Source organism: Hetaerina americana, unplaced genomic scaffold (assembly GCF_022747635.1).
Source record: "Hetaerina americana unplaced genomic scaffold, ioHetAmer1.1.p SCAF_1, whole genome shotgun sequence".
NCBI classification, from domain to species: domain Eukaryota; kingdom Metazoa; phylum Arthropoda; class Insecta; order Odonata; family Calopterygidae; genus Hetaerina; species Hetaerina americana.
The window spans coordinates 41,550,622-41,563,666 of NW_027286069.1; the positions used below are offsets into that span (position 1 = coordinate 41,550,622).

General features: G+C 34.4%; 1 protein-coding gene across 1 annotated transcript; it reads right to left on the minus strand.

Moving 5' to 3' along the window:
* Window positions 1-1,048: 1,048 nt before the first annotated feature.
* LOC139697491 (chitinase-3-like protein 1) lies at window positions 1,049-11,778 on the minus strand. Its single transcript, XM_071596220.1, has 11 exons — window positions 11,703-11,778; window positions 8,244-8,423; window positions 8,038-8,138; window positions 7,628-7,759; window positions 7,393-7,520; window positions 7,105-7,228; window positions 6,487-6,672; window positions 5,584-5,706; window positions 5,270-5,416; window positions 1,958-2,202; window positions 1,049-1,136 (listed from the first exon to the last, which is right to left on the minus strand). Exons 1-11 carry the CDS (start codon window positions 11,776-11,778, stop codon window positions 1,049-1,051), a joined length of 1,530 nt encoding a protein of 509 aa, XP_071452321.1.
* Window positions 11,779-13,045: the final 1,267 nt, after the last annotated feature.

A 13,045-nucleotide genomic window follows, 5' to 3' on the forward strand; every position in this document is an offset into this window, starting at 1 on the left:
AATGAAAGTCGGAGGGGAATGGTAAAATCAGTTAGGTTTGCGAATGACCAAGCTTTAGTTTGTCAGTCAACCAAGGTGTTGCAGTCATTGCTGAGTGAATTGGAAATTCAGTACGATAGATATGGGATGAGAATCAATATAAATAAAACAAAGGTTATGTGATTTACCAGAAAGAGAAAGGCTACGGTTAATATTAAAACAGGAAGGCAAAAAATAGAGCAGGTGGAACAGTCAATGTATCTAAAAAGTATTTTGGACCAAAATTGTAAAAGCAGTGGGGACATAAGGAAAAGAATTGCAGTGCGAGCAAAGAGGCTTTCACATACTAACAAGAAGGCAGTTGGTGACAGGGATGTTGAGCACAGGTGTTAAGAAAAGGCTCCCGAAAACTTTGAAATGGAGTTTAGCTATGTACATTGTGGAAACATGGTCACTGAAGCAGGTGGATAAACGAAGATTGGAGGCTTTTGAAATGTGGGTGTTGAGAAGGTAAAATGGATCGAAAGGAAAACAAACAAGGAAGTGAAATATGGTGGGCAAGGAGAGAGGATTTTTGGGAGAAATGATAAGGAGGCAGGAAAAATGGATGACGGGCATATTGATCGTCTGTGGAATGTTGAAGATGTGATAGAGGGGAGATGTTTGGCAAATGAGGTAGGGGCTGGAATAGGATAAGGATTTTGGACATGATGAAGGGAGGAAGGAAATACACAGAGATGAAGAGGGACTTGTTACAGAGTAGGATGCTGGATTGTGTTTTGTTAGGAGATATTAATTTGGTAGTTGTGTCCATGCAAAACCTACCTTAACTGGTAGATTACCTAATATATATATAGTTTATAGGTAGTAAAATTATTTTTGTCATACATGCAAATGGTGCAACCCATGAGGGGTTTTCTAGATCTGCTACTGCTGTAAGGTTAATTTTTATATAGGTAGGTGTTTGATGAATTTCCCTCCTGATATTGAGCAGTCACAAAATACATCTTCCCTTTTGAATGATTTCTTTAAGTAGCTTTTGTCCTTCACTACCTACCCTTACCTTCCATTACTTCACAGTCTTACCCCAGTGACCATCTATTATCTCATGCTGCTTGGACACAGTGAAAGTTATACCTACATCTAGCTTGTCCTGCCTGACCCAATTGTCAAGGTATTCTTTAGATAGTGATCAAGCCTGATGAGTGATTTTCCTGTTTAATCCTTGCCATTCTCTTATCCCACTTCTAATCTTTCCAAAATTTTATGGTAAAAACATACCTTAGTAATAGCTTATGGTGGGTAGGCAAAATTAATATTTTAACTGCTGACCCCTGCACATGATAATGTATTAATGATTGCAAGTAACATTACCCTTATTCATCAGTATGTACTCAAGAGTGACACTATTTCATATTCAGTTATTGATCCATTTCTGAATTTTCCCCATTAATTCAGGTAAGGAAGCCAGTTGTTCTATAGACAGCAACCATGAAATAGATTAAGGTGTAAGTATAACCTCACTTTTTACAAAGTTATCACATTGTTTTTTAGCTTTTAACCTCCCGGCCAATTCTGTACACCACTTTAATTTTACAGGAAATGAGTTTCCTCTGTTAGATGGTGAATTGGGTTGTCATGATGATATATGAATCAACTATTCTTATCCATCTATTTTACCGTTTATTAAAAACTTTGCCCTTTAATGAACTTTGAAGTGCATCAGGTAATACTGAAATTATACCCAAAATGTTCCAATGCAGCTAAACTAATGGCCTTTATGAGTATGGTAATGTGTTCATTTGTTATTAATAAAAAACACTAGCCTTAATTTAGTGTCTAAATACATTGGAGCAATTTATTGTCAAACTTTATTTCAGTATGGCACATAATATATAGTTCAGTTTACCGCATAATGTAATCACCAATAATTTAATCCTAGCAGTTGACAAGATATTTGTAATTACAAGTTGAATACCTCTTGTCAAAAGCCAAACCTTCTGGACATTTGAATAGGGTTGGAATAATTTTGCCAGATGCCACTGAGCAATAATAAAACCTGGAGCAGTCATTAGGGTCTTCTTCATATCCAACAGTTTTACATAGTCCTTCTGAAGGTTCTGAATTGGAATTTCCAGTGAAATCTTCTTTCTTATCTTCTCCAGAACTATTGTGTGAATTCTCTTCCTTATCTTCTTCAGGACTTATGTTTGGATTTTCTGCCTTTTAGGAAAATTGCATTATTGAAAAGAACATTATTTGTAGAGTAGCATCTTTTGTAAATTGAAAAATCACAATGCATTCCAATTAGGCATATGATACACATTAATACTTGGGTCACTGAAGAAAAGATAGCAGATGTTATTACTCTCATCTAAGGAGGTTGATTTTGAGCTCAAAAGTTAATATATTGCAAAAATAAACTTCTTGCCTATTACTGTATCATCACCAAATTTGAACTGATTTTTTTATCAAGCTCAATTTGATTACCAACTATTATATCCACTGAGAGTTTTTTTCTGATTAATTATTTCAATTTATCAAGTTTTGATTTGGTAAAAAGTTGGGATGCTAGTAAATCTTCAATGCATATTTTCCATTCATCAGCACCTTACATATTAAAAGAAAACTCATTTGTGATAAACTGCATGATGTTTGCCAACAAACACTTTTTCTTTTCAAACAATTTTGATTTTTCTTCGAATTTTCTTTACTTTCAAATATTTTCCCTTCATCCAATTTGCAATGAAAACCAAATAAGAGTTAAACATACTAATATTTAAAGAAAGAGAATTAATTATCAACTATGGTTTTCCTTCATAAAAATCAATGTCATAAATTGATTGATTGATCAAATTAACATTGTTATAGTTTTATTTTTGTCGATAGTAAATTTATCAGAAAAACAAGCAACAGACACTGAAGTTGAGACATATCCATAAAAATTATAGTGGAGACCTAACTTGGTGCAATTTGATATGTAATCTGTCCATTGAGATATAATGCATTCAAATTTGGACTTTGAACAGCTCTACTAATGTTGCTGGTAAGTTTGCTCATGCCTATATCTTTTGTATAGAATCAAATAGTTTCAAAGCATAACCATTATAATAAATGCAAAATAGTTGTTAGCCCACAAATGAACAAAGAACTCAACATTGTGAAGGGGAATGTGGAAAATCAACATTCAGTGGAAATATTATCATCATCGCTAATATTTCAATCCTAAGATTGGTTAACTGCAGCCCTTCATTTCTCTCTATCCAGTATTACTTCCCTCACCCCTCTTGGTAGTTTCTCAGTTTTATGTCCTTTATTTGTCCCAAGTACTCGTCTCTAGGTCTTACTTTTCATGGGATCATCTTTCAAGTTAACTCATTTTTCCTCAAGATGCGTCCAATTCATCTAGTTCCTCTCTGCAATAGAGTTCTCCATATGAGACCTTTTCTCTTCTGATCTTCTGACTCCCTCATGCTTCACTTTGTCCATTTAATCTTCAGCATTATCCTCAAGCTCCATGCTTCAAAGGTGTATATTTTTTATTGGTCCACTTTTCCGGTGTTCCATGTCTCAATTCCATGGAATGCCATGCTCCATGTGAATGTTTTGGCTAGCTACTTCCTTATTTGCAAGCTTACAATCTTTGAACATATTAGTTGCCTCTTTTTCATAAATGCCTTCTTAGCTTAATGTTGGCTGAACTTCTTCCATCCCAAGTTATACTGCTGCCCAGAAGCCATTTGCTCTCTGTTCAATCCTTGAATCATGATTTCGGCATTCAGCTTTCCTCACTCCCTACAAAAGGCTTTTAGTTTTCTTCTTCTTGATACTCATATTCCTTAAGTGCTTGGTCTTGAGGCATTCAGAGTTACTTCCAGGTCCTCTTGCATTTCTGCTACTCCTGCAAACATCATTTTAATTTCTTGACTATCAACCTTGATTCCTCTGATGCCTAATTCTTATATCTCTTTTATTGCCTCTTCTAGTTCTTAAATAGCGCTGGCAAGAGGTTGCATCCGCTGTGTATTTTGACTTCTATTTTCCTTTGTGTTTTATTTACCTGTTTATTTCCTAATTCTGGTAGAGGTGATTGATGGATGGATTATTCTTCTATTGTTGCAGTCCATTCCAAGCACTTTTAGTACCTTAAACATCTTGTTCCATTAAACATTGTCAAAGGCCTTCCTAAATCCAGGAATGCCGCATACATACATACACATATGTATAATGGCTTCTTTACATGCATAATTTTTTTCAGCCAGTACTCTCAAGCTGAGTATTTTTGAGTACATTGCCTCTCTTGCTCCTTGGCTTATCCTGAATCTAAATTGGTTTTTTCTTGAGGCTTCCTTCTACCTATTATTTGGCTAATTATCTGAGTAGTTATTTTCAATGTGCAGGACATCAGGCTCAATGCTCTATGCCCTTAGTATTTGTCTGTTCTTGGTTTCTTCAATATTGCAATCATCACACTCTTCCCAAAGTCCTCTGGTAGTGTTCCAATGTGGTAGTTATCTTTGCTTATTCCCAAGAGGGTATCCTTCTTTTTGACCCTGGGTACCTTGATTATTTCTTCAATTAGTTTTTCAATTCCTGGTGCCTTGCTATTCTTCAGGTCTATCATGGCTCTGTCAAACTCTATTCTCACTACCTACAGGTCCCAATTTCACTGCCTTACTCACAAGTTGCTCATCTGCTAGTTTGGTTATAATACTTTATTTCCTTCCATTTTCCTATGCTTGTCTCATGTATTTCTTATATTTTTCTGTTGACGTTCAGAGAGAACTTTTCTCTTGCTTGCTCTTTCCAAGTGTGTTCCATCTTGGTTCTAGTGTCACTTTCTTCGTCTTCTTGTATCATAGTTGGCTGTCCATGACCACCAGGTTGTGGTAGCTATTTATAGATGTATCTTTGCTGGGGTAGCTCTTACATCGCCTAACTTGGTTCTTTTACGTGTATCTCATTCTGACAAGGCTGAAACATTCTCACAAGAAATATTATATGGAGATAATTAAAGTAAGATGCCTAAAATTGAGACCTTATGAGAACATTTGTTGATATTCAACCTCTACCATCAAACTATATACATCGAAGTGCTTTGGAGATAATTTTGTTAAAAGTGAAGAAATGATCCCTGTTCAAGCTCACAAAATACTAACTGTAAAATCAGATCAAGATTTTAATTACACATTATTGGTAGTGTTTGATCACAGTCGCCAATTAGTTGTTATTTCCCATCAATGTTCAAATGTCAGTGAAATATTGATATAAATTAGTAAAAAATACTTACTGGAAAATTAGAAGTTGATGTTCTGAATACATTGTTGATTGTATTTAAAATGGGATACTTAATTCCATCACAGAATCCATGGAAGTCATCAGTCTCTAGGCTCCATAACATTACCCCTCCTAAATGTTCCTTCAAAGCATATTCTGCCTGCATCAAGAAAATAACTTTTGTAACTGATGGTTCAAGCCATAGATTTTTCATCTCATCAAAGCAAATTTATTAAACAATAATAAATAATGTAGGTTTAGAAGAATTACGTTTTCACATGTTTCATGCATTGAGAATTTAAGTTCAAAGAATAATTATATCGATACCTTAATTTTTATTGACTCAAGACTGTCATATGAGATCCACTGATTGCCTTTCACTGCATATGGTACTTTTTGTTCCTTATCCCAATGTACAGCCCATCCTCCTTGCTTTATGGCCAAGCACAGCTGAAAAATATGTGCATATCTTAAAATCATAGTAATCATCTGCATAATTTGTTTGAAATAGGGACTATCTTACCATTTTTGGGATATGACCTTGGCTTCTTAAGATAGGCAACCAACCTACATTTTCTCTCAACTGATTCCAAATACGCTCCTGAATAACTTTTTCAATTTATTAGATTCAAAATAAAGCTCATGACTAGGAGATGAAAATCATGAACTTAAAATGCTCTTGAAACAAGACATGGACTTCAAATTTAATTTTCAAATAATGACATTAAAAGCTTTCATTGGTTTTACAAACTGTGCAATCAGACCAAAATAAACTAAATACTGTTTTGAAAGACTAATAAGTTCTATTTAATTTTGCCTCTCTGGGCCTGAGCAATGCCTTTATATTTTCTTTTGATGGTGATGGAAGCTTTCTCAGTATAAGCATTATAAGATAGTCATCCATGAACATGATAGACATTTAAAAATTAAATGAGAGATGAGAATATGCAGCTACATAATAGTTATTATGTCAATGCTAAACATCAAATTTACATTCAGATTTAGTCCTTTGATGATGGGTAAGTTGTTCATTATAAAGATGTTGCATAATAGTGATTAATGCTGAAAGGCATAAGTACTGGATAAGCACAAGACATTAAGAACTTGCAAAATTTAATGGACTCCTTGGGTGGGGTGTCACAATGGCTTTATATATGCATTGCCTTTTCATCCTTTTGCCAAAGTAACACCTTTTTAATTTCGATATGTTTTTAGCTAGTCTTCAATTACCTCATTGTAGCCAATCATGCCTGCTTCACTTGTAAATCCCCCTGGGTTTCCTGCCCCTCTGGCTGGAGCTCCAACCCCACTGTTAGACATACTCATCAAGGTCCATGTGCGTCCATATGAGGGTACCCCCAAAATCAACTTCTGTCTTGGAACCCCTCTCTCAATCCAGTGCTGAATACTTGCATGCTATTTGTTTGAAAAAAGAGTTATCAGGATTTAATATGATAAAATTCTATTTGTATAAAAATTCACATAAATCAGATATAAGGTCAAAGTAAGTGTTTCGAAAGTTAACACCATTTCGTCACTTATGCTGCTGCAATATGACATGAATAATTAGAGTTTTGCAGGACTTGAGAGAAAACATGATTGGTGGATTTGCATTAGCATACATTTAATGAAAGTGTAAGTTAATAGTTTAATAAGCCATCTGAATGACTGTGTCACTGAAACTAATCACCATACCCAGAACCCAAGGAGGAACAACACTGTAAAATTCCACCAGAGTGAAAGATATTTTTCACTGCTGGAATTCAAACCTGGGTTTCATTGTGAAAATGAATTAACCAACTAGCATTTATGTAAGATAAACTGTTTCACTGAGTGAGATTGACTTACATCATTGAGATAAGAAGCAAAACCAGTTTCACTGGAACGAGCATACAAAGGGGCATTATGCCCAGTTACTGGATCCCATGCACCATGCAAGTCATATGTCATTATGTTGATAAAGTCCAGGTACCTAGAATAAAAATAACCTTTGCAAAATACTAAAAGATGACCAATAAACTAGCTATTGCCATCAGTCATTCAAGGGTATGAAAGCCAAATTTTAGGTATTTAGAAAAATGAAATAGCAATAATTTGATCAGGAAATGCTTAATGATACATTGTTTATAGACTCACTGTCCCAACGCTGAAATATCATATGATGTATCTACTGATGTTTTGCTGGCTGGTACAGCAGCTGATAGAGAAAAGCCATATTTATCAAACTCAGCTCTAAGTTCTTTAATAAGTTGACTGAAGGCTGCCTGTAAAATAGATATCACCCAGCAAGACAATGTTACTTCCAAGTCAAGCCCAAGTTCTTATAACCACATTGCATCATATTTAATATCCATATTGCAATACATGCTACCTTATCATTAGGTGATCCTCCACGTTGTGCTGGATATTCCCAGTCAAGATCAAAGCCATCAAATCCATACTCTTTCAAAAATGCAACCGCATTGCTCACAAATCTTTTACGACTACCAGCATTGTTCACAACCTGTTTAAAAATTAATATTCTTTAGTACTTAAAATTACCAAAGGATTTATTATATAACACACATTTACTTCACTTTAAATATAAAATTCAAGTAATATCAATTAAAAAAGACAAGAATATCATATTAAAGTCATTAAACAAATTAGGTATTACTGTCCACTTTATTAATTATGTTTTCTAACTTGTTTATGATTTTATCATCATTAACCTGTTCCATAATATCATGACCAAAAATATTAGTTTTTAAGACAAAGGTACGAAGAAATGCGTTAACATACTCTTGAAAATGTTGCAGATCCTTGGTTCCAGCCACCAATTGCTACAATGGTCTTTAAGTTTGGGTTGCGAGATTTCAGAGCATTGAATCGTTTTAAGGCACCTTTTGGATTTAAATGATTTACATTATTCTGGATCAAAGTAAATTTATGTCAATGCATGTCTAATTTTTTAATATTAATTACAAGAAAATAATGTCAACTCATACCTTTGCCTCCATTTGTAGACAGATCATTCCATGTATCAAGAATGTTTACTGCTCCATCTTCTCCGATGCCTACAAATGAGTATATTACATGTGTACATAAGGATGTATCAATATACTCAACTTCAAAGCGACCATCTCCAGGCCTGTAGGTTGCCCAGCTTCCCAAGTAGCATACTACCTCTGAGAACAAAGAAGTAATTAAAAGAGAAAAATGTTTAAAGCCTTAGATCTTCATTAATTTAAGGAAACATGAAATTAAAGTCCATAATTCTGTTCTCCAGAATTATGTAGAACAAAAGACATTCTAGAGTGTAGTATTCAATATACATTTCACTCACAAAAAGAGCAATACTACTTTCCAGTCACCTACACTTAAACATCACAAAAAACGATCCGCACATTGACTTTTGGAAGTGTTCAATTTTTACTTTCTTACCAACATTAAAGTTATCCTGGCATGATCCCATTAAAGTCTAATCGTATTTTTTTTTAATGTAAGGGAAATGGCTGTCAAACTTTATTTTTCCGGGTAACAATGGGAATGATTTAGTCACTTGATCCTATTTAGTCACTTACCCATCTATTGTAGTGGTTAAAATACCGTAATTTCCCATAGATAACAAGTGCGTTATCTATAAAAAAAAATTTTACCTATGCAGACAATAATTTAAAGAAATCTCACAAAAATAAATTAGTCTGGAGGCATGCCTTTCTAATTGCATTCTACCGCATACAGACCTGCCACTGTCACAGTTATTTCATCTCATAAATCCATGAGAAAAAGAAGAAACACAATTTCTATACTTCATTTATTCTAATACGTAGTCCTTCATTCTGATACACAGTACTTCACGTATACGTAGAGTACGTGGTATTATATACACGTGCGTATAAATATATGATAGGATGGGTAGGTCACTCAAATCCAAGAAACTCGTCACCTGAATCACAATTAAATGAATTTATGATCTCTTCAGGAATATCACCGAGTTCACTCTCCGAAATTAACTCTTTCTCAACTTCTAGCACCGGCGTTGATATATTGCCTAAAGCTTTTTCAAATCCATTTTTTACACAAGTCCCCCAGACACCCTGCCAAATTTCCAAGATCCACTGGCTTATTTCTTCATAAGACACTCTCTTCATCCTTCCCGATTCTGTGCAGTCTTTCATACCAGACATCATCCACTTTTCTCAACTGGAACGTAACTTTGATGTAAAAGATTTATTAATGGATAAATCCTGGTAGCCTCACGATTTCCTTTCTCTTTTTCGAAATTGGCGACTTCTATCTTAAACATTGATGCATACGATTTTCTTCTCCATGGGTGACTTTCTTGAGAAAATTCTAAATTACAAAAGCTTGACTCAATTCAGGTTTGAAACAATCACCATGTAGGCGGCACTTTCATGGAATTTGGAGGGTGTCTAGAACAGCTGAGCGCCGATATTAACAAAGCGAAGTAAAGTAAACAAAGTAAGAAAATTCTATTTCTTTCATTGTGTTATTTTTTATGTTTGATTTGCTGAAAGTAACTTTACATAGAAAATAAAAGGGTACACCAACCTATGTCTCGTTTCGAATTACGAATAATAGCGGAAGAGTAATAAGGCGGTATATTGTGTAGGCTTGTAAATACCGTTTAAATACGTACCGTAAATCCATCTGTTTTTTTCAGTTAATTTCAATCACCTGGCCTTGATCTTCTGTGTACTTATTGCAGATATAGCTACAGGCAATTATGATTTCATGTATTCATTGGTTGTTACCATCTATTAGTGTGAACATAGGCGTATTTTTACACACGAAATATATAATTTTTACACGCATATATAACATTTACGCGCTTATTTATTTATAAGATGCGCGGCATTTTACACGTTCAAGACTATGAAGCTCTGGGAGCGCGGTATCTATGCAATTTCATGATAACTACGAAATCTGGGTGCGCGTTATCGATGGGAAAATACGATAATAATAGCAAGACTTTTGAAAGAAGAAATGGAGTGCAGGAGTTAAAACTGATCTCTGCTAGTCGGCCCTATTGAAAAGGAGAATAGAAAGAGCTAACCTAATTTCTATGGAGTATGAGAAAATATCTCAGTAAATGCAATAACATTAAATAACAACACAACATCTACGCCTGGTGACAGTTCCAAACCTTAGATTCATTTTCTGTAGATGTATGTTTTTAGAGCTAGCCAAGTGAATAGGGTTATTTTCAATTTTTATTAAATGTTAAAAAAGCATGTTATAATTAAATTGGGCATGCTGATATAGGAAACAGTTGTGGTGATCAATGATGGTATTTGATTTTTTGGAAATTATTGAATTTTGTTTGCTTTGATTTTAAAAAGTTGAAACAAAGAAATAATGTAATGTTAGACAAACAAAGTCCTTTAGGTAGCTAAAACCAAATTAATCTCATGTCAGATTATTTCTTTTCGAATAAAAAAATTTAAACATATAATTCCGAGCAGAGAAGCATGTATAGGAAGCCTTGAAAAGGTTGTTCACTTAGATGTACCTAAAGTTGATAATCGGAATTTCTATTTATCATCGCTCTTCCGACCTAACTAACCCAAAAGCCTAGGCCACAACTTGGAAGGGCAGAGAAGACAGGCTCTAAACGCTATACAAGAGAGGCACAAAAATGGCAAAATAATTTTTGTTTTCTGAAAGAGTGTGGTAGTCCAGTGGATAGAGTGCTGGGCTACTTAAAAGAAGAGCCAGGTTAATGCCTAGCGATGCCTCTGGGCACCCTCAGATTCATCCTAGCTGCATGATTTTTCAGGTACCAGATCTTCCGGGGAAACGGCAGATGGCACAGAGAAAAGAATTGCCCACCAACCTGAATACATGACTTTCACAAATCATAGAGCTTAATTTTGACTTGAGCTCTACCCTCGCCCATCAAATCATACTTCAGGTTGAATACTGTAATCTATGGTTGTGTGTTACACTGAATGTTGGCACTTGTGATAATTCCCTCAATGCAACAATGGTATTAGGGGTTGTGGGAATCCAAGTGTACTCCAGCTTACACTGATCCTGATAGTGGGACCTGATGCTGAGATGTGACTGCACCAACCATTGGCAGGAGGATTTGGATGGTGGTAGGAGGAGATAGACACAGAAAAGAGAAAGAAGAGTAAAAAATGAGGATGTCTGATAATGGAAGGAGGGAGAAAAATGTTTCCAAAGAGAGAAAATAAAGCTAAAGTGATGATATAGATTTAAATGATGTGGACTATTATCACATTGAGGGTTAAAGGTAAAAATAAACCCCATCAATGACAATGTCTTGTATGAATGTTGCCTCTACTGACAGTGGCTTTGAAATATTTATATTGATCTTCGTCTCTCAAGGCCTTCATATCCCGCATTACAATTTTGGACTTATACCTTTGTGCCATTTTTGGCTGCTTGTTCAATAAATAAATTTATGTTCAACTTACTTTGGGTGAACGCCAATTCCACCACTGCAGACAATATGACCATCAGTTGAATGAAAGAGGTATTCCACATCTTCATGTTTGGTTTTTGGCTCTGTAAAATAATTTTCTTTAAGCAGTATTTTGTTATTATCTTTCAATACCTTAGTTACTATGAAATACTATCAACCACACCATATGATTATGGTGATTTGGTATTATTACTGGCATTATTTTAGCAAGGAAGGCCAAAAATTAAGCTGAGATTTTAAAATATGTAATATAATTACACCACGATGCCCAAGAAGAAAAAGTCTAAAAATAATAAATTTTAACAGAATCTGTTGGCATTAAAAAAGCTACTTTAAGTCATGGTATTACAGTAGGTCAATAACTAGTCATAGGCCATCAACTCTTACCTGTCCTACCACTTACTTGAGACGAGGATAAAGTTCTATAATGAATGTTCCATCCTCCTTTATATACGAAAAACATTGTTGACAGAGTTATTACATCATTAGACATAACCTCAAGTAATGAAATTGCACTTGTGTAAGAAATGTACCTTAAGTATGTTGATACTACGATTTGAAAGGACACCTAGGCCAACTAAGTCAACAGAGAAGAGGCTATTATCTCTTTAAACATCAAGTGCCATTACAGTCAAAAAGCAATGGAGGCCAATTGAGTCGTAGAGAAATGTAAAGAGTGAGTCCAAAAATCTTCAGATAAACATAATTTGGACTGTTTTAATCAACTTACAGTTTAGGAAATCATAAGTTGAAAATAAAATCTTATATTCCAAGAATTAGCAAACATGTTCAATGAAATATTTTATTAAGTAACTATATATTCACTTTTTACAGAAAGGTGTTCACTGTGAATGAAAAAGGTTTCAAACTAAAACTATTTTAAAGGAAAAGAAAAACATATACAATCACTGGAAACTTTTCACAGGAGAAATCTAAAATTAATAAAAATTATAGTTTGCATCTTTCACATTGTTATTATTTTTCTTGGTGTAAAATGGGCATCAACAGTGAGATTGTCTCGAGTTATGTAATGCCCACTAAAATAAAACCCATGTCTGCCATTCAATTGCTAAAACTAAATCAAACTAATACACTGGAAAAATTCAACTGTGCCAGGCAAGATGTGATGAGTAGCATTTCAGATAAAATGATACATTAATTAGTATCGTTTTTTTGTTGAATGTGCAATTCATTTGGTTCATTATCATCTTATAGATGTTTCCTTTGAATGTGCTTGATGGTAATTGAAAAAATTGCCTGTAAGTACAATTTTTATTTTAAATAGACATCTAATTTTCATGCATGAGTTTGGGTGGTGAGTACTTTTTAGCCTAT

Coding starts and splice junctions, on each gene's coding strand:
- LOC139697491 (XM_071596220.1), bottom strand. CDS start 11,778: ATGAAGATGTGGAATACCTCTTTCATTCAACTGATGGTCATATTGTCT. Junction 6,673..7,104: donor TTGCTTCTTATCTCAATGAT/GTAAGTCAATCT, acceptor TCAAACAAATAG/CATGCAAGTATTCAGCACTG. Junction 1,137..1,957: donor GGTTTGGCTTTTGACAAGAG/GTATTCAACTTG, acceptor CAATTGGGTCAG/GCAGGACAAGCTAGATGTAG.